Source organism: Cucurbita moschata, unplaced genomic scaffold (assembly GCF_002738365.1).
Source record: "Cucurbita moschata cultivar Rifu unplaced genomic scaffold, Cmos_1.0 Cmo_Scf00037, whole genome shotgun sequence".
NCBI lineage: Eukaryota > Viridiplantae > Streptophyta > Magnoliopsida > Cucurbitales > Cucurbitaceae > Cucurbita > Cucurbita moschata.
Genome location: NW_019268553.1, coordinates 1,341,993 through 1,366,488, shown reverse-complemented (window position 1 = coordinate 1,366,488; position 24,496 = coordinate 1,341,993). Strand labels below are relative to the sequence as shown.

The window sequence follows — 24,496 nt, the reverse complement described above, 5'->3', positions numbered from 1 at the left end:
TCTTGGGGCTCGTGCTCGTACTGAAACAGTGCTTTACTCTTGTATGTCCAATCGACTGTTGCGTCTTGACGCATTTCAAGGGAACCAACTAACTCAAGGTTCGAGGAACCAACTAACTCAGGGTTCAAGCCTCAACTCATTTCAGAAGAACCAACTAACTCAAGGTTCGAGTAATATTTCAGTTCTAAACGTTATTTTTGTCCTCCATTATTTACCTCCTTTTCCTCCTCAAATGTTTATTTTATTATTTTTTTTCTTTTGGGTTATCTATTTAAGTAGGTTAGAAAAATTATTTTTCATATTTTGATATTTTTTTAATATAATATAGTATAATAATACTACATTTTTAGTATTAATATTTTCTTTTGTTGAATAAAATAATAGGTTAAAAATAAATATATATCATCCTTGACCGAATTGAAGTAATAAAGAAAAAAACGCATCATATCATACGCGCCATCAGACGGTGATTAAAACGCTCACACGGTAAGGGCGTGGACCAAGTGGCACAGACAAGTAACTCCTCTTGGCTTATAAATCACGTCCTCGTTATTAGGGTTTCTAATTTTCCACCGCTCTATATATGCTCAATTTCTTATCTCTCTTCCATTGTTTCTAGGGTTTTTTTTTTCTTTTTTTTTTTCCCTTTAATCTTACGATTTTGAAGCGCTTGTATTTCCGGAAAGATTTCGTATTTCCACCACACGATTTGCATCTCTCAGAGCTTATAGGGTTGTACATCTTTGACGTTTCAGATCTCTGTAGTTGTTCTGATAATTCTGCGAATTTCTCGAGATGCCTCCAAGGACGGTAAAGAGAGGGGGGGCGTCGGCAGGTTCGAAGAGAGGTGGGAGGGTTACCAGAGGTACGCCGAAGAAGCAGGAGAAGCAGGAGCCGGTGGTGGAACGGGAGGTTGTCGAAGAGGTAGCGAAGGTAGAGGAGGTCTCGGTGGTTGAGGTTGAAGAAACCAAGGAGCTTCGTGAGGAAGTCACAGTGCAGGAAAAAAGCCCTGTTGTCGAAGATAAGCCCGTTATTCAGAATAAACCGGTAGTTGTCGAGGAGAAACAACGGATTGCCATAGACGTCGAGGAGGTTGAACCTTCGCACGAAGTTAGATCGAAACAGTCCGCTCCTCCTAAAAGTAAGTACTGCCCTCTGATTTCGAGAACGTTTGCAATAGGGTTGGGAATCGTTGATTTTCTTATATATATGTACGTTTAATTGATGGGTATTAGTAATTATATTTGTCTGGTATACAACTGAGGAATGTTTAACGACTGATGATCTTTTCCGTAGTTCGAATTTGAGACACGATATTACTTCTTGCACCCTTTTCCTAAGTGCCTCCTTTCCCAAAGCTTAAGGTGGATGTACTTATATGGCGATGAAAGTACTAGTTTTCCAGGGGAAATATTAATTAAAATGATCTTTTGAGGATGGAGACATGAAAATTGCGATCGTCTCAGAACAATGTGTTCTTGTGTTACATTCTATTTATGTTTTTTTCGTGGAATCTCATTTCTTAACTTACCCTCTTTCCCTTAGCTCATATTATTGAGGTTTTGTTGGTATAAGGTGTGCGAGTACTTGGCCTGAAGCTGGAATATTTCTATCCCAAGTTCCATGGCTATGCTTGGTTTTTACTTTTTTTAATACCCAGTGTATTTTCTTGAGTGAATTGTTGACCGGGATAGATCTTCAATGTACATCTCGTTTCAGAAGATGAAGAAGAAGTGAAGGACGAAGAATATGGAAAGGATGAGCGCTTGGATCTTGAAGATAATGATCCCGAATCAGAACCTGAGGAGGATGCAGGTTTTGAGTTTGATGAAAAAGAAATTGAACAGGAGGCTGTTCAGGAGGTGGTAGATGGAGAGGGTGAGCCTGTGGACAATGTGGGCCATGAGGAGGGTGATATGGGTGATGATGATGTTGACGATGCTCAGGAGGATCTCGAAGGAGAGGATGATGATCAACAAGCTGGTGAAGACCGTGATCATGCTGGGATGGTTGATGTTGATGAGGATGAGCATCATGAAGTTGTAAAGGAGAGGCGTAAACGCAAAGAATTTGAAGTGTTTGTTGGAGGCTTGGACAAGGATGTAAAAGAGGAGGATTTGAAGGAAGTTTTCAGTGCAGTTGGTGAAGTTACTGAAGTCAGACTGATGATGAACCCCCAGACAAAGAAGAATAAAGGTTTTGCATTCTTACGTTTTGCTACGGTGGAAGAGGCAAAGCGTGCTGTGTCGGAGCTAAAGAACCCAGTGGTATTTTAAGCAATTTTGAATATTTTCCTGTTTACTTAGGATAATGGTAAAGATTTGGACATACCCCCTCAAGTTCATTATATTTAAATGCATGAAATTCCAGATTAATGGGAAACAATGCGGTGTGACTCCAAGTCAAGACAGCGACACACTTTTTCTTGGTAACATATGCAAGACATGGAAAAAGGACATTGTAAGTTGTGGGTTTATCAAATTCTAGTGATCAGTGACTACTCTTTTTTTTTTGTTATAAGGAGTTTTGAATTTCCTGACTTTATGATATTACTGGAACCAGCTGAAGGAGAAATTGAAACATTATGGAGTTGATAATGTTGAGGATCTGACATTGGTAGAAGATAGTAATAATGAAGGATCAAATCGTGGATTTGCCTTTTTGGAATTTGCATCGCGTTCAGATGCCATGGATGCCTTCAAGCGTCTACAAAAAAGGGATGTTGTATTTGGAGTTGATAGACCTGCCAAAGTGTCTTTTGCTGATTCTTTTATAGATCCTGGTGATGAAATTATGGCACAGGTTAGCATTGAGATAACTATTTAATATTCGTGAATTGAAGTGTTGTGTATCTAATTTTCTGACAAATTTACCAGTTGGAATTAAATTATTGGTATTGCTAGCATTATTTTTTGCTTGCGAAGTATCAGAATTTAGCATTGAGATAACTATTTAATATTCGTGAATTGAAGTGTTGTGTATCTAATTTTCTGACAAATTTACCAGTTGGAATTAAATTATTGGTATTGCTAGCATTATTTTTTGCTTGCGAAGTATCAGAATTTAGCATTGAGATAACTATTTAATATTCGTGAATTGAAGTGTTGTGTATCTAATTTTCTGACAAATTTACCAGTTGGAATTAAATTATTGGTATTGCTAGCATTATTTTTTGCTTGCGAAGTATCAGAATTTAGCATTGAGATAACTATTTAATATTCGTGAATTGAAGTGTTGTGTATCTAATTTTCTGACAAATTTACCAGTTGGAATTAAATTATTGGTATTGCTAGCATTATTTTTTGCTTGCGAAGTATCAGAATTTATCTTTGGATAAAAATGTGGAACTTGTTATTTCAGGAAATATTATTTGAGCCAAGTAATGTTTTGTTTTTATTATTTATGGTTAATTATGATGCTTGTATTTTTTTGTGCTATCAAGTATTTCTCTTGTTCTGTTGACTGGGTGGGTATTTGATATGTGGATACTGTTTTCACACTCACTGTTGGAATGTTCGATGATATTAAATTATTATTGTGACACACAAACAGGTTAAGACTGTTTTTGTTGATAGTCTCCCTGCCTCATGGGATGAAGAATTTGTTCGAGGACTCCTTAAAAAGTATGGAGAGATTGAAAAAGTTGAGCTTGCCCGAAATATGCCTTCGGCAAAGAGAAAGGATTTTGGATTTGTCACCTTTGACACACATGATGCTGCAGTTTCCTGTGCAAAAAGCATCAACAACTCAGAGCTGGGTGAAGGGGACAACAAGGTAAGCATTTTTTGTTTTTTGTTTTTTATTGTTTCCGAATTAATGGATTTACTTTCTAAGGTTCCTGTTTCTGAAACAATTACTTCTTCAATTTGCGTTTACTAGGCTAAAGTAAGGGCTAGATTATCCAGGCCTTTGCAAAGGGGCAAAGGAAAACATGTTAGTCGTACTGATTATTGGCCTGGTCGTGCAACTGGACGAGCAGTAAGGGGTTCTTGGGGGCAACCAGGTCCACGAAGTCTTCCTGTTCGTGGAGTAAGAGGAGTTGGCAGCCATCTCCCACCTGTTGGTGTAAAGAGGCCAGGTGGGCTTAGAGATAGACGTCCTGTCAATGCAATGCCAGCACGAGGAAGACCAATTGCTCCCGTAGCTAGGTCTTATGATAGGGGACCTCCTGGTATGTATACTTTTTATATGGACGATGAATTTGGTAATCAACTTCAAGTTGCTGATGTTTGTTTTCTGTACAGTTGCTTCTTATTCGAAGAGTAGCTTGAAGAGGGATTATGGTCGACGTGAGGAACTGCATCCATCCAGAAGCAGGATGCTTGTAGACTATGCCTCCAGGGTTGTACCTGAGAGAAATCCATCCTATAGAGATGATTATGCTTCACGTGCTGCTGCCTTCTCTGATCCACCTCGAAGAGATGCACCCAGGAGAGCTTACGTAGATGATGGATATGGCCGAAGGTTCGAGAGACCCCCTCCTCCAAGCTTCCGTGATGTACGTGCACGTGATTATGATGCTATAATAGGATCAAAACGCCCATATTCCTCGTTGGTAAGATTTGTCATATGCATTATTTTAATACAGTTACATATATTTCTTGTTAGTAGCCTCTTAACTTATTTTGGCCTACTTTTTAGAGTGATGTGCCTCCAGCTTATGCTGATGCTGGTGTTCGTCAATCAAGAAGTCGTTTGGACTATGATTATGGTGCTGGTGCTTCTCAATATGGAGACGCTTATGACAGCAGGTTTGTTATTCCCCACATCATTGGAACACTAGTATAGGGAAGATTTAGATTGTCTGCAATTAGATTGATGCAATACAGTTGCAGTTTACTATTAGCTTCTAGTGTTATTGTTTTACTGACCCAGATTTCTGGTTTGATAGGATCAGCAGATCAAATATTGGAGGATATGATAGTCGAAGCTCTATCTCAGGTCAGGGTTTATACTAGGTGTTTATGTTGCGGCCTTCAGGCTATGAGACGTGGAGGAAGTTTCACGTAATGCTAGGTTGATAAATTCAAGACATTGTTTTGCTTATGATCCTTCCGTTGATTGTTCAGGTTCCTTTAGTAGTGACGTTGGTGGAATGTACTCGTCCAGCTATGGTGGGGATTACATGACTCGTGGTAGCAATGTATGAATGAATTTTTATTCAATTTTTATGTGAACATTTTATATTGAGTTTTTTTTTAAAATAATATTGATCATGTCTCTTTTTATAGGCGGGTAGCAGCTCTTACTCATCTATGTACCCTGGACGTAGTGTGGGAGGAGGCGGCAACTATATGGGCAGCGGTGGGTCTGCATCATACTATTGATGCAAGTCATACTGCTCTTTCATTGTTCCATTCTTGCCATGATTCTTCTTTCTTCTCTCTTCTCTCTTCTCTCTTCTTTCTTCCTTTTATTTCCCCTCCTGCACTTTCTACGTTGGAGACCTTTTCTCCATAAGAAGAATGCCCTTCTTCTTTCTAAGAAGAGTGATTGGTGGAAGTGGAACAATATGGTCACAAGTTATCTGTTTATGGAACAGACTTGATATGAAAAAGAGGCTCCTATAGTATGTGGACGATGTTTGGAAGCGTACATTATCTGCCTACAGTTGTGGGAAGGAAACTTTATGAAGATTAACAGCCTCGAACTTTATTTCTAGAATATGTATTGAACCATGGACCCGACTGGTTAAGTTGTTAAGACCTTGGTTTTTGATATTTGTAATTCTGGATTGGACCATGTAAGGGAACTTGTGACGTATTCAGAAGTGAAGAAAGACGTGCCTGATTGTGCATATTCTCATAAGTTGCATTTATGTTTTTCTCTTGAGAACACTTCCCTAAATGGAAGGTGGTGTTGGGGGTCACAAGTGAAGAAATTGAATATTCTTCTTATGATGCCTTGATGGATTAGTGCAGTCTTGGAAACCCCCTCTATGGTTTGTAGGACTGAGAGACCAACTGTTGAATTCAAGTAAGTTTTGCCCATGTGGTCATTTGATGCAAGAAATATCAAGCTTTTTGGATACTTTCTAGTACTAATAAAGTCTTTGGAGTGTTGATTGATGATGATGGCTTAACTAGAGATGTACTGGAGCCTTTTATTCAATATATTTTATGACTTACTGGTATGCTCTGATCTGATACTGACAGGCTTTAGTTTGTTCTTAGACTGGTGGGGTATCTATCTAACTTTGAAGTCTTACCATTATACAGAGCTTTAGAGTTTTTTCTTAGACTGGTGGGGTTACCAAACTCACAGAGGTTTTGCCTTCATTGAGAAACCAACCAAATTTTAAGTTTCTTTCAGTTGTGAGCATTGATATTCTGACCCTCCGTTTGTGTGAGAGGAGAGACCCGGGCGGTGGGGTGGGGGCGGGGCGATATTTTGGAGTGTGGGTGCCAAATTTAATTGAAGATGGAATCAACATATGGTGATGATGAGAGTCTGGTTTCTTTTTTCTTTAGTGGTATTAAATTGGACAAAGATTTATGAATGGCACACACAATAGTAGGACTCTATGTTCGCAGGGTATAGGAATGCCATGCCATGCCATTGACTCTATGTTAGATATAGTAGCGAAACGGGTTTGTTTTGTGGAACTAGGATGTACTGTCTTTTCCTTTTACCTTCATCCTTTTGAACCTGTTTTTTGTGGCATTTGATTTGATTCTGATTTTTTCTGATTCTAGTAGCCAAACGGGTTTGTTTTGGTGGTCTTGTTTGTACTTTATATTTGTTGCGAAGTTTTGCTTGCAGGTTATTGATTTGTGATTAGTGTAGTAAGGCACCAGTCGGAGTCGCTTTTGTTGGTTGAAGACCGACCGACCGACCGAACATATAGATAGCTAAAAAGTCCTGTTTTTATCTTTATTTGTATGTGTATACTCAAAACCTAATTCAATGTCATATTGTAACTTATATATAATAGTGTATTTTGGTGCATCTTTCACTTGTTTTGATGGGAACCCTATTTTAGAGGCAAAATTTGGCGCAGTACTTGTGAGTTCTTAAAAGTTCACAGGTTTGGAGAAACGTTCATTTTGGTTGATGTATCTATGTTTAAATGACCATTTAATCTCCAATAATCATTTGATCAAGGCTTTTCGAGCCGAAAATAATAGCTGCTGCAGATATGCATTTAATTAATGTATGCTATTTATTTCAATATTATTCTACTATTAATGTGGGGTGAAATTATGACCTAAAATGAAGAAAGCCATTTCTTTTCTCCATTTTTTCTTAATATAAATACAATTTTGGTTCATTAATATATCTAATTTAGGCTTAATATTATCAATAAATTTGAAAATTTGAAAATTTTATTGATTTAAATTTGAAATTTATTTATGGGTCTAATAGGGACTAACCATAAAGACGACCATAAAGGAGGTTTTTCACCGCATCTGTACGGACGTCATGAATATTTTATTGAAAAAGGGGAATTCATTAATTTCAAATTTTTATGTAAATGTTAGCCGATGAGGTATAGAACTAAAATTCATTGCCGCCAAAATACGAGAATAAGGAAACTCGTTCGTGAATGGCAAGATTGCTCTTCGCTGGCCCTCGGTGTCATCGTCATCCATACTTATTCGCGAAATTCATTATGATTGATTGAGAATTTCTTGTTCGTACTTACAAATCCCCTCTCATCCAAAACCTTGCCGTCGCCATTTTCAGTTCTACCCGATCAGATGGGCCGCAGGCAAAGCGACGCCGAACGTGGCGTTTGTGCGCTCGCGATCATCTTTCTGATGGGCATTTCCTCCTGCATTATGGTCTTTCACTTTCTAATCGGGGCCATTCGGCCGAGCGCCGTCGAGGTTTCTTCTACTTCCGATTTGGTCAAGAATGAGGAGCACGAAGAGTGTTGCCGAGGTACTGACCATGTGGAGCTTTGGGGAGGTGCCGTGAAATGGGGCGCTAATTTTAAGTTCAATTCGTCGAGGGAGTGTTGTTTGGCTTGTAAGGCCATGTGCGAAGATCAAAGAGGTCGGTGTTTGTGTGATTCTTGGGTGTTCTGTGGCGATTCTAAGATTTGCGGATCAAGATTTGGTGAGGTATGGCTCTGGACTATCACTTTTATCCCTTCTTGCTCTGTTATAATTTAGGGTTTTCTGTGAGAAAGTTAATTCTCAGGCCATTCATGGTAGGAAGAACACGAAGTAGGTTCAAAATCTTTCTAGAATATTCAAAATTCTTAGTTTCATGTTCATGAGATTACAAAATACCAATTTCTGTTCTTGGATTGTTCTGGTGCGACTAGGAAATATAATATTTGTATTTGTGACATCCATATCCATATCAATTTGAGAGAGAAACGAGTGTCAGTAAGGACACTAGGTCCCGCGAAAGGAGTAGATTGTGAGATCCTACCTCTGGATAGGGGAACAAAACATTCTTTATAAAGGTGTGGAAACCTCTCTCTCGACGCTTTCTAAGAACCTTGAGGAGAAACTCAAAAGTTGCTAACTGTTATAAATGGTATCTTAACCAAGTTTCAATATTGGGACAGTGGGTTATGGGCCCACCACGCTTCCGCTGCGCCATTCTAATTGCCAGTGAAGATGCTGAGCCTTGAAAGAGGTGGACATTGGGCAATGTGCCAACGAGAACACTGGGTCCCGAAGGCGGGTGGATTGTGAAATCTATCCTTAATATTCGTCTCTATTTAGCTAATGATGAGAAATTTAATACGACATGGGATCTCGTAAATTTGATGATTGGATGAAAATTCATCATAGTTAGAAGGTACTTTGATTCGTTTAGTTCAGTGAATTTGTTTGGGAATTTGATTAATTTGAAGATTATAGTGTATTACCTGCGTGCCAGTGCTGGTTGAAGAAACAGAAGGATATAATGAACCCTGAGAGAAGAGAGTCAGGAGGTCAAGTCGGGTGGACTTCTGGCCTTGTGTTTGGGAGAAAACAGGTACTTTTCTTTTACTTCAACCTCTTTCTGTGGACTTTTGAGGCTCTGTGATCCAATTGGATCTTAGTTTTTATTGAATTTGTGTGATTGTTAGTAAGATAGGAGTTTGAATGGATTCAATCTTATGTGAATATGTGAGCAAAGTAGAAGGAATTAGTTCTCAAGTTTGAGAATAAGTTTCTGCGGTTTGTAGGACCAAAGACCATTTGAAGGTACGTGGCCCGCCCCGCCTAGAACAGTCATCTTCGACTGGGCTTACACACACTCGCTCACTTACCCTAGCCTCGGAAGTTTCAAAAACCGAAAGTTTAGTCCGTGACCTTTAAAAATAGTTCTAAGAGGTTCCCGTACCATTAGCGCTAATGAAAAACCTACCGTCAACTTTCTTCCCCTTATCTTCTTCTTCCTCCTTTCTACTTCTACTTCTCCGGTGAGCCCGCCGCTATCCCGGAGAAGAATGGGTGCATATGTTTGAACCTAATTCCCTATTTGGGTTCTAGATGGAGTGATTTTAAACTGCAAGACTCCATGGATTAAGAAGTAAGTGTTTGTTCATGTGATCAAGTTCTCATGGAAGTTCATTATTTTCAACTTAATAATGTGAGATGTGAACAAAGAAGTTCTGCCTGATCCAGACTTTGTTTGTGATCTATTTTGAGCCTCCATTAGTAAATGATCTCTCTTTCTTTTCTTCTTGTGAAGGGAATTGTTCGAGTGGAGACGGAGTACGGATCTTTTCGCATGAAGGTCGGTTGTTTTCTTCGTCTTTCAACTATTTTGAGAAGTTGGAATATGTCCTGTTTTTTCATGAATGTTTCAAAACTACCGTAGGAACTTGGATAGAAATTAGAACTTAGAATGGTATGGTGATTCAATAACCTAGGATCACGACTTTGATTTTAAATTGGAATTTAGAAGGGTGCGGCAATTTAGGGACTTAGGATCATGACTTTCTTTTTAAATTGGAATCTAGAATGGTGTAGCGATTCAGTGACCTGTGATTGGGACTTTGTTTTTAAATTGGAATTTAGAGAATGGTGTGTCGATTCAGTGACCTGGGATCAGAAGTTTGTTTTTAAATTAGAACTTAGAATAGTGTGGCGATTCAGTGACCTGGGATCAAAACTTTGTTTTTAAATTGGAACTTAGAACGATGTGATGATTTAGTGACCTGGGATCAGAAGTTTGTTTTTAAATTGGAACTTAGAATGGTGTCGTGATTCAATGACCGGGTAAGCTGACAAATTATAGATCGACCATAATAGGTTTGAGTTTAACAAACTTCATTTCACATTTACTTTCCCTCTCTTTGTTCTTTCACTTTCCTTTTATTTTATGCAGAATTCATCAACCAGAGGAAATATAGTAAGGACTATAAATTTGATATTTGACTCTCTCTCTCTCTTTCTCTCTCTCTCTCTCTTTTTCTCTCTCTCCCAGCTTTTTCCTGACTGCGCTCCTCATTCTGTGAACTTCATTCTTGAGCTCTTAGCATTGGGTTGTGTTGGTTGCCAATTTCATCGTGCTGAAAGTCGCGGAAGCTTCTGGTTTTCCAACGGGGACCATGTCGAAAACGTAAGCGCAACGAGCTCTATGACTTATTGTCACTGCCCTAAAGGATTTATATATCAGGTTTCAGTAATCTCATAGCCTTAATATGGTATATTTTTCATTTGTTGTGTGCTTTTTATAGGCTCCATATGGTCCTCCCTTTGCTCTAATCCAAGGAACTCTTGAAGCTCATGGAATCGTATTCGAGGAGAATCCCAAGGAATACTGTCCAACCATTAGAAGAGGATCAGTTGCTTGGGTTGATTCCGGCCCGGAATTCTTTATCAGCCTGGCCAACCACGACGAGTGGCGTAAGGCACACACCGTGTTCGGATCTGTTCTTCCAGAAGACATGGAAATCGTAGAGAAAATAGCTCAGCTTCCAACAAAATCGGAGGTTTGGCAAAACGTAGATGTCTCTGTTTTGGAAAAGCCTATTCCTTTGCAGTTAAAAGGAATGAAGACAAATCTATAGACCATGAGTTTGGTCACAGTCCTTTGTCATTTTGGCCACTTGGGTCCATAATATGGGAGTTTTGAATAAAGAATGTGGGTCAAAGTTGTTCTAAAAGGTGCTTACAATCAAACCACTTCTACTAACATATATAACTTGTTTCAAAAAATGCGATAATAGATTATTGAAGAGATGAAGAATACGAACCCGAGCAAACCCGTTCTTGGTTATTGAGCTACTTTCCCTTTATTAAGGAGAAAAATACACGAGACCCGTCTTCACACACACACCAACCCTCGCTCTATGAGAAGTATAAACGAGTTCATAATTTTATTTTCATCCAAATATCCTCGAGAGGAACATATGGCTCCGCTGCCTAGAACCACTAAGGGCAGCCCCATCCTCCACCACCAGGGGTTAAAATCTGAAGAATCTCCCCAGCTTTCACAGTTACAGTATTCTTGCCACCGAGATAGACTCTTCTTTTATCCTTTTTTACCAGAAAATTAGCCCCACGAGCACCGTCTTTTCCTCCGTTCAAGCCTCTCGGCGCATGGACACGTCTCTCTGAAAGTATACTCACCACCACTGGTTGCTTGAACTCGATCTCCCTAACGAGCCCGTCACCCCCTTTGTAGACTCCACTCCCTCCACTGTTCTCTCTGAGTGCAAATGTATGTAAAAGAACAGGATATCGCTGCTCGAATATCTCGGGATCAGTCATTCGAGTATTAGTCATATGGCATTGAACTCCACTAGTTCCATGCCAAGAAGGACCAGCTCCACTTCCCCCGCCAATTGTTTCGTAGTATCCAAATGTAGAGTCACCAAATGTAAGATTGTTCATACAACCTTGGGAACAGGCACATGCCTGAAATGCTGTGAGTATGACATCGGTTATCCGCTGAGAAGTAAGAACATTCCCTCCTACAATGGCAGCCTTCTCGCTTGGGGAAAGGAACGAGCCTGGTGGAATATATATCTTGACAGGAGCCAAGCAGCCCTGGTTGAGAGGAATATCGACATCGACCATGCAGCGAAGGCAGTATATAACCGCTGCTGCTGTTACTGCTTCTGGGGCGTTCCAGTTGCCATATACTTCGGGACTCGTCCCACTAAAATCGAAATTGGCTTCGCCTTTACGAGGATCAATCGTGAGTTTCAAATGAATTACAGAACCATCATCCATGTAATCCTCTTCTTCGATTGTAATGGAGCTTCCCTCCGCAGATCCAGCTGAATTAGATGAAACTCTAGAGGCCACAGATTTCAGCATTTCTCTTACTGCCCCTTCTGCATTAAGCTGTACGTATGTCATATAAGCCTGAACAGTATTTAAACCATATTGTGCAATAAGCTCTTTGATTAGTGAAATCCCTCTGTGATTTGCAGCAACTTGTGCATGAAGATCAGATAAATTATCATGGAGTCTACGAGTTCCTGGGATGACACCTTCATCAGAATTAGGGAACTGCAGGAGCTTGATAATTCCTTCTTCTTGAAAAATTCCCTTTTCGACAAGCTTGAATGCTTTTATTGCAGCTCCTTCTTCCCAGATGGATTTTGAAAATGGTGGCATGCTTCCAGGAGTTATGCCCCCAATCTCGGCGTGGTGCCCTCTACTTGCGACGAAAAAAATCAATTTTCCATTATCAAACACGGGCGTGATGACTGTTATATCAGGAAGATGGCTACCTCCAGCACATGGGTGGTTGGTGACCAATACATCTCCCTCGTTCAAATTGTCGCCCCAGTAATCGATTTGCCACCGAACGGTACTCGACATTGCTCCTAGGTGGACAGGGACATGGGGAGCATTGGCAACTAATCCTCCATCAGGACCAAAGAGGGCACAAGAGAAATCCAGGCGTTCCTTGATGTTTGTTGATATAGAAGTTCTCTGTAATGTCCTTCCCATCTGTTCAGCTATACCCATAAACCGGTGGTTGAAGATCGATAGTTGGACGACATCTGCAACCTTTTCTGATACTTTTTCCGTGCAAACGGCGGAATCTATTTCAACTTTGATGTTTCCAAATTTGGTTATCGTAGCTTTGCAGCTAGGATCGACGATTACGGTACTATTTCCGTTCATAATGATAGCAGGCCCTGAGATGACATGACCAAATCCTAGATTGTCAAGCTTGAACAAAGGTGTATCCTGCCATCCATTTCCAAAGTAGACCCTGTAGTGACCTTCAATTTTAGGGTCACCTGCAAGTCCTTCAAAAGCCCGTGGCTTCAATACATTTGTGACTCCGATACCACGAACTCTTATATCACATATGAGAATATTCCTATTCTGCAATTTAAATCCATACTCTTGTTGGAAAAGCTTCTCGAACACAGCTGCAAAGTCGAATCCTACTCCATTATCCGCTTTTTGGCTCCTTACCATGATGGCAGTGTCTGTACCTTCATATCTCAGATTCAAATATGTTTCAGTTTTAATGCTTCCCTCGCTGAATCCTTGTCCCTGCAGCTTTTGCTTTACTTGCTTAAGTAAACTTGCCTCTCTTCGAGTGACTTCCTGGATAGACTCCGAACAATACACGGCCGAGTACGGCTCCTGCTCTTCTTCAACAACATCCGCCAGTCCCATACCATAAGCACTTAAGATCCCACAAAATCTATGAATAAATATCTCTTTCATACCTAATAGCCTGGCAATGGCACATGCATGTTGAGGTCCAGCACCGCCAAAGCAAGCAAGAGCATGGTTTTTTGTCTCATGGCCCTTCATCTCAGTCAATTGTCGGATTGGACGGCACATAGTTTCATTTGCAACATTTATAAAACCCAGAGCAATCTCCTCGATTGTCATAGGCTTTGAGGATGGATCCTGGATTTTTCTGTAGGAATTAATTTCAGTTGCAAGCTTCTCAAACTCTCCTCTCGTGGCTTCGATATCTAGAGGCTGATCCTCGTTGGGACCAAATATGGATGGGAAGAAATCAGGGATAACAAAACCTAAAACCAGATTTGCATCAGTAACAGCCAGCTCACCTCCTTTTCTGTAACAAACCGGACCAGGGTGTGCACCTACTGATTCTGGTCCAACGCGGAAAGCTCCAAATTGAAATTTCAACTTTGAGCCACCACCAGCTGCCACCGTGTTGATGTCGAGTTGAGGAGCTTGAATTATTGCACCAGCGATCTGGGTTTCGAGGACCTGTTCATAACTTCCAGCGTAACGGCTGACATCAGTTGATGTACCACCCATGTCAAACCCAATGAGAGGCTTCCTGGTCTCAAGATCAAAAAGTGTTTGTGAGTAACCAACAACTCCACCAGCAGGACCAGATAAAACTGCCTTGTGGCCTGAAAACCTATTTTCTGGTGCAAGTCCTCCATCTGATTGCATAAATAGCACATTCACCTTCCCACTGCTCTCATCAAATTTGGACATGAATCCAGATAAGTACTCTTTGATGACTGGCGTCAAGTATGCATCCACACTGGCTGTAAGGCCACGTGGAACAGCTCGAACCATAGGGGTCAAAGCTGAGGACAAAGAAACATGTTTAAAGCCCATACTCCGAGCTAATTTCTCCAGAGCCAATTCATGTTGTGGGTAAGTGTATGAATGCATTAAGACAACTGCTAAACAGCTGATGCCCCTTTGCAGGAGATCCTTCAGTAATGGCTTCAAAGCTTCTTCATTGAGAGTCTTCACAATGTGAATAAGCTCACCAGAAACTCCTTTCACATATGAAGTAGAAGAATCTTGATTATCATCCCCCTTGCCATGAACAAGTTCGACTCGCTCATCTACTTCTATGACATCCTCATAAAGATTTGATGGTTTTGAGACAGTTAGGTCAAATATGTTCGGGCGGGCCTGGTTGCCAATTTGAAGCAAATCTCTAAAACCTTTAGTAACACAAAGAGCAATCCTTTCTCCCCTTCTCTCTAGAAGTGCATTAGTTGCCACAGTTGTTCCCATCCGTATCCACTCAATGTTTTGAGTGGGGATTTTTGACGTCCTTGGAATTTTCTTCCCACCATATTCTTCAAGAATCCTCCGAATTCCTTCAACTGGAGCATCATCATAATTCGATGGATCAACCGATAAAAGTTTTATAACTTTACCATCTGGACGACCAGGAATTTCAGCGTAGACATCAGTGAATGTGCCACCTCTATCAATACAAAATCGAAGTTTGTCTTCATTACTACTTCCCATTGATGATGCCTGAAGACAGAAACAACATTACTGAGAGACGTGTTCGTCATTCAATCTCGTCAAGTGAAAATGCATTTCAACAACTCAGAGATGAGCATCGGAAGACACTTGATTTAGTTATCGATTATGAAAGTTAAAGTAACACAACATATTGCCATGCAATCGGTAGAACAACTAATAAATACCAATCAGAGTCATTTAGTTCACTCAACCAGCGTATCTGCCAATCTTCCAAATGCATCCAGTTATGAAAGATCAAATAAGAATCAAAATCAAAGTAAAAAGAAAGCACAACATCACAACAAGAAATCGAGGAGTTTCAACTCCGCATTGATCAACACACACACACACAAAAGAAAGCGAGAAAGCCTAATCCTAACAAAAATATACTCGAATTCAAAGAATACAAGTTCGAGAAACCAACCGCTTCGACTCCGATCTGACACCGGCCGCAGTTTGACCACCTCAGCGCCGCGCGGTGTTAGGCGGGCTTTTATATCAAACTCGCGGGCTGCGGCCTGAAGGAGACGCGCCGATTGACCGAACACGCACCGTGGGGGCTCGTCGTCGCTGCTCGAGGCGGGGAAGAAGGAAGAAGGCTGAACAGGGGGAGTGCTGGGCCTGCTTCAAGAAAAGAGGGAGAGCGAAAAGGAGGAAGAGAGGCTTCACGAAGATAAACGAAGATGACGATGAAGCCGCTGTGATCTAAATCCAATTGGTCAAAGCCTTTAAATATTTTAAATATTTAATTCTTTAAGCTGTAATGTGAAGGAATCGATCTTTTAATGTTAAATATAAAAATTAGCTAAAATCAATATAAATACTTTTTTTTAAACCTTCCTTATTATCTCAAAAATACAGCTAAATCTTTTTTTTTTTTAAATCTGTATAATTATTATTAAATTTTCAAAAATGTTAAAAAAAAAATTATTATCTTTAGTTACCGATAGAAACCGTTAAAAGAACCCAATAATTTAAAAAATATCTTTGAAGTCAGTTTGAAAGTACCCTTTAATTTTAAAAAAATTATACGGATACCTTTTTATTTTTTTTTTTTAATCTATCTTTAGACTTTTTAAAAATCTTTTTACTTTTTTAAATCTATTTTAAACTTTTTAAAAATTTCTTTGAATTCTTTTAAACAATTAAAAAATACATTTATAGTAAGTCTCACGTTTCAAAAATACTCATAATAGTATTAAAACCTTTTATAGACAATCTATAAAGTGTAGATATACGGTTTTATATATATATGGTAATAATTTTTTTGAACTTCTTTAATGATATGTTTAAAATTTTATGGTTATTTTATAAATATAGTACTAATAAATATATATAAATTTTTAATGATAAATAATTAGTTTAATAATCAAATTGAAGAAATAATCATGCCGGTTATATTTCAAATTTTTTGTATATGATAGAATAAATTACTTTAAATTAATAAAAATAAATAAATTTTATAATTTTTAACAAATTAGAAAGAGAGATTTAGTTTATTAAATAGTTGTACACCTCTATAATCTTATAAATTCAATCCCTTCCCCCTTGTTTGGCTCTGTTCTAGAAATGCCCTAAAAATTCACCGATTCAATTCCCCGCTGCCGCCCTACGCCATGGCGATTCACCTTAATCCGTCAATGTTTCCAAGATCGCTTACATCTGACATGATCCGACCACCAGAAAATCTCCGACGAGTTTGTGGACGTCCTAAAGCGTTTCCAGTCGCCAAGAGTGGCTCGAAGATCGCCGATCTTAGCGACGATCGTTCGACAGCAATTGGCATGGACGGTGGAAACTTGGTTGAAATCATTGCTCCTCTGGCAAAATCCACTGAAGAAGAGAGTGTTTAGAAACCTAACCTTGAGATTGAGTTGCGGAATCACACCGGCGCGGATGAGATTGACGAGAACGTCCTGCTCCTTCTGGCCGGAGGTGTCGTTCCTCATAGAGTACCATTTATGGAAGAGCGCTATGGTTCTGTTGTTGGATCGAATGAAATAAAAGCCGGTGTTGATCGGATTTGATGCAGACCAGGGATTTCCGTTGAAGTGATCCGTGCTGATTTGAAGATCCTCTGTTTCGTCTTTGCTTAGCCTTGAAAATGGGTTCCTCACCCACATTACATCCGTATCCTGTTCAATAATAATAAATAAATAATAATAATAATGTGTGAATATTATTTTCATTTTCATTCCTATATATACTTTTTAAAATGGTTCATTTATATTTTTTCACATTACAATTTTTCGAAAGGTGGCCATAATGTTGTATTAATAAGTTTAATAATCATCTTTTTAAGAGAAAAAATAAATAAATAAAGAGACAAAGACAAGGTGCTAAAGTAGTATTTAGAAAGCTAATAATAACAATAATAAGTTTAAAATGCCTCCAATTTATGTTTATTTCTTCCATTTAAAAAATTAATTAAAATGTTTAAATTTATCACGACTAAAAAAATTGGTATAATTGTCGGGAAGTATGTTTCAATCTAATAAAAATAAGTATCTAAGCTATTAATTTTGTGTCGATTAGGTTTGTGTCATGAAATTTTGTAATAACCTAATAAATTTAATTTTTTTTAAAAGAATTAATTAATTTATTAGATATAAATTTAAAATTTAAAGTTTGTGTCGGAGTAAATTGTGGATTTTAATTTTTGTATTTAATACTTGTAAATCTTATTTAAAATTTTAGAGTTATGAAATTGGAAGTTTAAAGATTAAATCTGTATTAAAATCCAAAACATTGGTTTATTATTTGAAATCCATTACTTATGGTATTATTTTTGTTATACCCCTTGATAACGGAAACAAACAAATACCAAATGCATAGCTTACGCACCAAAATTTGATAAAATCAAGGAGTAAAATCCTTTGTTGTATGTAAACTTTTCGTCTAAAATCCAAATTGGACTAAAAGAAATCAGAGTTTCAAAAATTATGAAATGAATGCTAAAGAGGAAATTGATGAGATTTGGTTCTGTGATAAAAACAACCGATTCATGGTTAATATTTTGAAAAGATAATTTAAATTAATCAGCACTAGTTTGTTCAAAGAATCAGCTGGATTTTGAAAATTCTACTCCAAAACAAGGACAAAATCGCGAGTAATTTGATTCCGCGGTTTATACACAGGCTCGAAGTGATGATATCGTCGATCGGTCGATTAAAGCTATTCGATACGATCTAAATCAACGTTTAACGATAATCTACCAGAGAAGAAGAAGAAGGTGAAGAAGAAATTAAAGAGGACGGATTGTTTACCGTGAAAATGAAACTGTAACCGCGCTTGAGAACGTCGAGAAGAAACAAAGTTCTTCTCCACATCATTTTGTTGAATTCATCGGACATGTAAAGCTTCTCTCCGCCGAAATCGACTCCTTCCGTCTCCAATTTGAAGCAATTCAGCCGCTGAAATCTGCAGCGATCGTAAGACGTTTGATCGACAGCGACGAGAAGAAGATGATCGAGCAATCGTCGAGTATCTTCTCCCATCCAAAAGCTACTGAGAAACACATCGAGCATCGTAGTATCGTCTTTAACGCCTTGATCGGCATACGCCTTGTTTATCACCGCGATTACGACAGTCTTGTTCGCCATCGCCGCCTTCTCCAGTGCAAAATCAAGTTCATCTCGTGAATCGTCCACGGAATGGAGTAATTCAACCTGCAAATTGAGAAATCATCGACGATCGTAATTGATATCGAATCCGAAGGTAATCGAGAGAGATCAGAGAGCGTACTGAATTGGAGCGATAGCATTGGGGGAAAAAAACGAGAGGATTCATGGAGGAAGAAGGACCAGAGACAATGAGAAGAAAGGAAGCGATCATGAACAGCAACAGAAATCCATAAGTTATGAGAGGAGGTTTCTTCGGCGGGAAATCCATAGCTTTTTTCTCTCTCTCTCTCTGTTTCGGTTTAATTTCTCGTCTCTTATTGAGAGACTCAGAGTCTCTTCATAAGATCCTTCGTTGTTGAGCTTTAGGTGAACATAAAGTCAACCAAATATAGTTTCGTTAATAATGCTTATTAAATTACTAATTTTTATTTTCTTTTTATACTCATTTTTAAATTTGTTTTTTTTTAATATTAAATTACTATAAGTGCTTATTGTGTTTCGAGTTGTATTTCCAAGAAGCCTCTAGCTATTATCCACGGGCAGCTCACCAGATTTTTCTATTAGCCTCTCGAGAGCCATCTCTCTCTACCTTCCCACTCTGTAGAAATGGGATATTCATGTGAAGTAGGTGTCCAAATTATCGAGTATCAGTGTGTAACGGCCCAGATCCACTGCTAGAAGTGTTAGAAGTGCTTATATTAAATTACTAGAAGTGTTTATTGTGCTTGGGGTTGTATTCCCAAGAAGCCTTTAGCTCACCTGATTCTTCTATTAGCCTCTCGGGAGCCTTCTCTCTCTGCCTTCCCACTCCAGAAATGGGATATTCATGTGAAGTAGGTGTCCAAATTATCGAGTAATCAGTGTGTAATGGCCCAGATTCACTGCTCGTAGATATTGTTTTCTTGAGGCTTTCCCTTCTAGACTTCCCTTCGAGGCTTTAAAACACATCTACTAGGAGAAGTTTTCCATACCCTCCCCAATTGATGTGCGATATCACATAGTGATACAAAAATAGATGAATAGTCTCGGCTGCTAATTTCCTACACAAGCACGACAAAAAAGACGGAAAGGACCCGTGGAAATGTCTTCATTTTTTAAATTTCCAAACCTCATCAACTTATTTTCAAATTATAGAGAATAATTTTTTTTTTTATAAAATATAAATAATAGGACTCAATAGAAATATTTAAATTTCAATTTTATTTAAAATCCCAACTAATATATATATATATATTCACCCACAAAGTTGAAAAGCAGAAAATTTTAATCTATCGTTGAAGGGAAATTATTCCATGTGACGGTCACATTTTGACAATCCCCTGAATTTTATTTATTTTATTTTATTTATTTTGAGATGAGATTATCTTACGCAAGCTATTTGCAATGGGGGAGGAGTCATTCCGACGTGTCGTCCGCACAAAGCCTTCCGAATCCCAATGCAGAATTATCTTTTTCCTAGCAGGCAACTTTAAATCTTCAGTCTCAAAAGTCTTCACAGTTTCGTATTCTCAAAGCCAAAACGACATCAAAATTCAAGGGTGAAACATTAATAATTCTAGCAGTCAACTTTGTAAAGATTTAAAAATAATATAATAAATCAGTACGATATACAATATCCTATTTCGAAATAATGAGTCATTCATTTTACTCAAAGGATGAGTTGACTATTTAGATAGGATTATACCCTCGAAAAGACATTAAATTCTATAACATGATGAAAATCATTAAAAAAGCCAACAAAAGAGAAAGAGATTCGATAGCCAGATGCCAATGAAACTCGCTAAATTTTGTCAAAACTACAAATACGATCTCTTTAAACGTCGAGACTTAAAAACCAATGACTACAACATATCTCCTCAACTAAGGCATCGCTCGTTCAAATCTCCCACAACCAAAATAAACACAACCGTTAAAATACAATATTCTATCTCCCAATAACGAGTCATTCACTTTACTCAAAGTATGAGTTGACTATTTAATAGGATTATACCCTTAAAAAGATATTAAATTCCAAGAGGATGGAAATCATTAAAAAAATGGCCAACAAAAGGGCAAGAGATTCGACAGGTAGATGCCAATGAAACTCGTTAAATTTTATCAAAACTAGTAATGCAATCTCTTTAGACATCGAGACAAGAAAGTACAATAGGAGAAACCAATAACTAAAGCATATCCCCTCAACCAAGACATCGCTCGTTCAAATCTCCCGAGAAACACAACCTTTAAAATAGACCCTATAAAGATCATAGAAGTTGTAACATACAAAATAGTTTAATTAGAAGTGATATAGGAAGTTGAATTAATGAGAGAGAGAGGAGGGAGGCTTAAACATTCTCAGAGAAAATTGCAGGTTGGATGTTTTCTCTTTGGCCTTTTGGGTTTTGGAGGTTGAAGAACCACCTTGACTGCAGCATCAAACACAGCCTTTACATTCTGCATTTCAAGAACAAGGTTCACTTAGCTTGTTCCAAAAAGCTCCTTCATGCAGTCATGCACAATAAAAGTGGTCTTGTTGGCAGGGATATGGTGTTATAAAAAGATTATAGCTAAAATCTTGTTTTACTTATTGAATGGATCAAAAACCCGACAGATTATCTAAACCAGACCAACTATTTTTTGATCTTGAACTTTAGAAAATCGAACTAGCTAATACGTATAGTTCAACCAACTGAACTGGTTTGGTTAGTTTCGTAGACTTCTTCGACTTCGACTTACACCCTTAGTTCTTGATTTTAGCACTTCCCAACAGTTCCAATGATAGCTGAACCAAGTTCTTTAATGTTTGTGCTTCTACATTAAGAGGTAATAATCACTAACCTGTTGTGTCTTTGAACTGCACTCAATGAATGCCACTGCTCCAATAAGCTTCTTTAGCTCCTCGCCCTGAAACAAAGATATTTTTGTACATTTCCTTTCCATAAAAACTTGGAATGGCAGAGAGAAAGCAATACATTCAATGACAGCGCAGTGTGAAAACCGACACTGCGTAAACGTCAAATGAGGACTAGCAGAAGCGAACACGAGATTCGAAAGGAAAATGAAATAGCTCCAAGTATTGACCTGTTTCGTCGATATTGTACATGCCCCAGGATAGTCCAAGAGGAATTGTTCATTGTCTCTCAGATCTGCCATCCCAAGTAACAGCATACGACTTTCAATCAGAACAATACCACAAACACAAAGAACAGATTTGTGGGGTAAGGGTGAGTGGGGGGCGAGTAGGAGCTTCAAGAATTATCTTCCCCTATAAATTACAGAACAACGAGAGATACACATTTTAGAGACACAAACAGGCATCATTTTACATAATACGAATATATTTATATCGTGTGGGGATCTAGTTTAATGTATCGACTCGTATGCAGAAGTTGTCGATCAAAAAGTTGATTTCTGATTACATGACATTGAAACAAACTTTTTTAAACGATCGAGTCCCGGGAAAGTTCAAGAGATATTATTCCATTTGTGGACGTGTGTTCTTATACCAGCCACAAAAACAACCATCAGAAAAATTATGAGAATTTTACTTAAGAATGAAGGTATTGATAATTCAGGCAATGGAATTAAAGTTAAAGAAGAAAGGCACCTAGTTTGGTCCCTACAAGAATAATGGGCACTGATGGGGCATAATGCCTCAACTCTGGGATCCACTGCTCCAAAAGAAAAGGACATGAAGAAGAATCTAAATACCATAAGATTGAACCAAAATAATAAGCATTACAAAAATTGTACAGGAAGTGAACTTACTTTCTTTGATATATTTTCAAAGCTGGCCCTACTTATGAGCGAAAAGGCAAGAAGGAAAACATCAGCTCCTCTGTAGCTCAAAGGTCTTAGCCTGCTATAATCTTCTTGACCTGTAAAGGGATCCTTTTATAAAATTCATCCACCACTTTAAAATGGAATTTAGTGGGAATATCTTTTCATTGAAGATTGGAATACCCATTTTAAAATGAAATTTGAAGCCATAATAGTCTATTTGCTGTCCGCTTTGACCCGTCACGTATCGTCGTCAGCCTCATGGTTCTAAAATGCGTTTGCAAGGGAGAGGTCTCCACACCCTTATAAGGAATGTTTCGTTCCCCTCTCGAACTGATGTGGGATCTCACAATCCACCCCCCTTGGTAGTCTAGTGTCCTCGCTGGTACACCACCCAATGTCTGGCTCTGATACCATTTGTAACAGCCCAAGCCCAAGTTCACCTCTAGCCGATATTGTCTTTTTTGGACTTTCCCTTCTAGACTTCTCCTCAAGGTTTTATAACGCATCTGCTATGGAGAGGGTATAGCCCTACTCCAACCAGTGCTTCGCACCATCCGGTATCTAGCCTTGTTACCATTTGTAATAGCCAAAACCCACCGCTAGCAGATATTGTCCACTTTAGCCCATTACGTATCGCCATCGGCCTCACGATTTTAAAACATGTCTGCTAGGGAGAGGTTTCCACACCCTTATGAGAAATGTTTCGTTCCCCTCTTCAACCGATGTGGAATCTCACTACTTGATAAAACTTGTTCAGACATTCATATCCTGCAGCTATTGATCACACATAAAGTTTGTTTCTACACCAAGAAAACTTGAACGATAATATATTAAAATCTGTTGGTATAACTACCAATATAGTCCGATGGTGATTATAGTTTGCGTCTAGTTTCAATTTGATCCTATGATCTTAAAGGCTTCCCTTGTCCTGTATTTTGGTTAAATCTCCTAGAACATCACTCCACTTCCCAGCTGTTAAGGTTTTCATACGTCATTGGAAGTGGCAAGTAGAGGCAATTAGCTTTAAGCTTACACATGAAAGTATAGAAATCTCAGAAAAGAAAATCCAACAATTTAACAACAAAACTGGATAAATGAAGCATGAGTATCAGAAGCAGAGGAAAAATAAATTACCCGCAGTGTCCCAGAGACCTAAATTCACAGATTGGCCATTAACCAAAACATTGGCGCTGAAATTGTCGAAAACAGTAGGAACATAATCCTGCCAAAGCAAAACAGACCATCATGAAACCGAGAATTTCTTCATTGAAAGCAACAAAATCGCAATTGCAGATAAGCCATGTAATCCAAGAAAACAACCGAAAATAGCAAAATCAAGAGTACGAATCAAACAGAACATGAGAGAAACAAGAGGAGTTCATACAGTCGGAAAAGTGTTGCTAGTGTAAGAAATGAGAAGGCAAGTCTTCCCAACGGCGCCATCTCCAACCATCACGCACTTAATAAACTTCGTTGCCGCCGTCTGTGCACTTGCCGAAGCAGTGGCGGCGCCGCCGGCCATGGTCGACTGTTTTTTGGATGGAATCTGAAGAAAGTACAGAAAATCTAGACTGAAACCTTAGAATCCGTTGCTTTTTTCTTCTCTTCCTTCAAGTTTATGGGGATTGGAAGAAGAAGCGGAGGAAGAGGAGAAATTTGAGAGGAAAAAGTGAGAGGAAGGTTTGAAAAAAGGCTATGGCGAAGAAAAAGAAGGATTGATTGGTGAAATTGGGTTGAAATTGAGGTGTCAGAGAGGGGAAAAGGGGAAACAGAAGGCCCCCCACAGCGAGAAAGATGAATCATCGCATGGGAATCAAAGAGCATCAATTCTGGAAGGAATTGAACGAGAGATCTTTGGAGAGTGGCCTTCTTTTCTTCCAGGTCCCATGCAGATACGCGCTTCTCGCTATTTATTCAAAAATTAAAAAATTAAAAACAAAAAATCAATCTTTCGATCCCTTTCCATAAAATATAATAAAATTC

The 24,496-nt window shown here is 38.6% G+C and overlaps 5 protein-coding genes across 6 annotated transcripts; 2 read left to right on the top strand and 3 right to left on the bottom strand.

Moving 5' to 3' along the window:
- The first annotated feature begins 565 nt into the window (after positions 1-565).
- Positions 566-6,250, top strand: LOC111431876 (nucleolin-like). 2 transcript variants are annotated; one of them, XM_023068591.1, is made up of 11 exons: positions 566-1,141; positions 1,723-2,267; positions 2,371-2,460; positions 2,563-2,802; positions 3,553-3,774; positions 3,880-4,171; positions 4,245-4,555; positions 4,642-4,751; positions 4,892-4,941; positions 5,070-5,143; positions 5,232-6,250. In XM_023068591.1, the coding sequence occupies exons 1-11, from the start codon at positions 796-798 to the stop codon at positions 5,325-5,327; spliced, it is 2,376 nt and encodes a 791-aa protein (XP_022924359.1). In that variant the 5' UTR covers positions 566-795; the 3' UTR covers positions 5,328-6,250. The 2 variants fall into 2 exon arrangements, with proteins under 2 accessions (XP_022924359.1, XP_022924358.1); XM_023068590.1 differs by having other exon boundaries at positions 1,720-2,267.
- A 1,281-nt stretch (positions 6,251-7,531) lies between these two features.
- Positions 7,532-11,054, top strand: LOC111431919. Its single transcript, XM_023068639.1, has 5 exons — positions 7,532-8,066; positions 8,839-8,937; positions 9,640-9,684; positions 10,378-10,512; positions 10,631-11,054. Exons 1-5 carry the CDS (start codon positions 7,701-7,703, stop codon positions 10,961-10,963), a joined length of 978 nt encoding a protein of 325 aa, XP_022924407.1. The 5' UTR covers positions 7,532-7,700; the 3' UTR covers positions 10,964-11,054.
- Positions 11,055-11,168: 114 nt separating this feature from the next.
- LOC111431917 (5-oxoprolinase) lies at positions 11,169-15,838 on the bottom strand. The gene is made up of 2 exons (XM_023068638.1): positions 15,553-15,838; positions 11,169-15,137 (listed from the first exon to the last, which is right to left on the bottom strand). Exon 2 carries the CDS (start codon positions 15,126-15,128, stop codon positions 11,328-11,330), a length of 3,801 nt encoding a protein of 1,266 aa, XP_022924406.1. The 5' UTR covers positions 15,129-15,137; positions 15,553-15,838; the 3' UTR covers positions 11,169-11,327.
- Positions 15,839-16,579: 741 nt separating this feature from the next.
- On the bottom strand, positions 16,580-19,152 carry LOC111431799 (uncharacterized protein At1g28695-like). The gene is made up of 3 exons (XM_023068506.1): positions 18,873-19,152; positions 18,395-18,796; positions 16,580-17,263 (listed from the first exon to the last, which is right to left on the bottom strand). Exons 1-3 carry the CDS (start codon positions 19,017-19,019, stop codon positions 16,766-16,768), a joined length of 1,047 nt encoding a protein of 348 aa, XP_022924274.1. The 5' UTR covers positions 19,020-19,152; the 3' UTR covers positions 16,580-16,765.
- Positions 19,153-20,819: 1,667 nt separating this feature from the next.
- On the bottom strand, positions 20,820-24,385 carry LOC111431794 (rac-like GTP-binding protein 5). Its single transcript, XM_023068501.1, has 7 exons — positions 23,898-24,385; positions 23,648-23,735; positions 22,499-22,608; positions 22,338-22,401; positions 21,812-21,876; positions 21,569-21,634; positions 20,820-21,184 (listed from the first exon to the last, which is right to left on the bottom strand). Exons 1-7 carry the CDS (start codon positions 24,033-24,035, stop codon positions 21,086-21,088), a joined length of 630 nt encoding a protein of 209 aa, XP_022924269.1. The 5' UTR covers positions 24,036-24,385; the 3' UTR covers positions 20,820-21,085.
- Positions 24,386-24,496: the final 111 nt, after the last annotated feature.

Bases quoted from the DNA above. Each gene is read 5' to 3' on its own strand.
- LOC111431794 (XM_023068501.1), bottom strand. From the start codon at position 24,035: ATGGCCGGCGGCGCCGCCACTGCTTCGGCAAGTGCACAGACGGCGGCA. The intron at 21,877-22,337 runs GTGCCTTTCTTC...TTGGGATGGCAG, and splicing joins TCTTGTAGGGACCAAACTAG to ATCTGAGAGACAATGAACAA. The intron at 21,185-21,568 runs GTTAGTGATTAT...CTTGAAATGCAG, and splicing joins GCAGTTCAAAGACACAACAG to AATGTAAAGGCTGTGTTTGA.
- LOC111431799 (XM_023068506.1), bottom strand. From the start codon at position 19,019: ATGGATTTCCCGCCGAAGAAACCTCCTCTCATAACTTATGGATTTCTG. The intron at 18,797-18,872 runs GTACGCTCTCTG...CTCAATTTGCAG, and splicing joins AATGCTATCGCTCCAATTCA to GTTGAATTACTCCATTCCGT. The intron at 17,264-18,394 runs GTAAACAATCCG...ATTATTGAACAG, and splicing joins GTTACAGTTTCATTTTCACG to GATACGGATGTAATGTGGGT.
- LOC111431917 (XM_023068638.1), bottom strand. From the start codon at position 15,128: ATGGGAAGTAGTAATGAAGACAAACTTCGATTTTGTATTGATAGAGGT.
- LOC111431919 (XM_023068639.1), top strand. From the start codon at position 7,701: ATGGGCCGCAGGCAAAGCGACGCCGAACGTGGCGTTTGTGCGCTCGCG. The intron at 8,938-9,639 runs GTACTTTTCTTT...CTTCTTGTGAAG, and splicing joins TTGTGTTTGGGAGAAAACAG to GGAATTGTTCGAGTGGAGAC. The intron at 9,685-10,377 runs GTCGGTTGTTTT...TCTCTCTCCCAG, and splicing joins ACGGATCTTTTCGCATGAAG to CTTTTTCCTGACTGCGCTCC.
- LOC111431876 (XM_023068590.1), top strand. From the start codon at position 796: ATGCCTCCAAGGACGGTAAAGAGAGGGGGGGCGTCGGCAGGTTCGAAG. The intron at 2,268-2,370 runs GTATTTTAAGCA...ATGAAATTCCAG, and splicing joins CGGAGCTAAAGAACCCAGTG to ATTAATGGGAAACAATGCGG. The intron at 4,752-4,891 runs GTTTGTTATTCC...CTGGTTTGATAG, and splicing joins GGAGACGCTTATGACAGCAG to GATCAGCAGATCAAATATTG.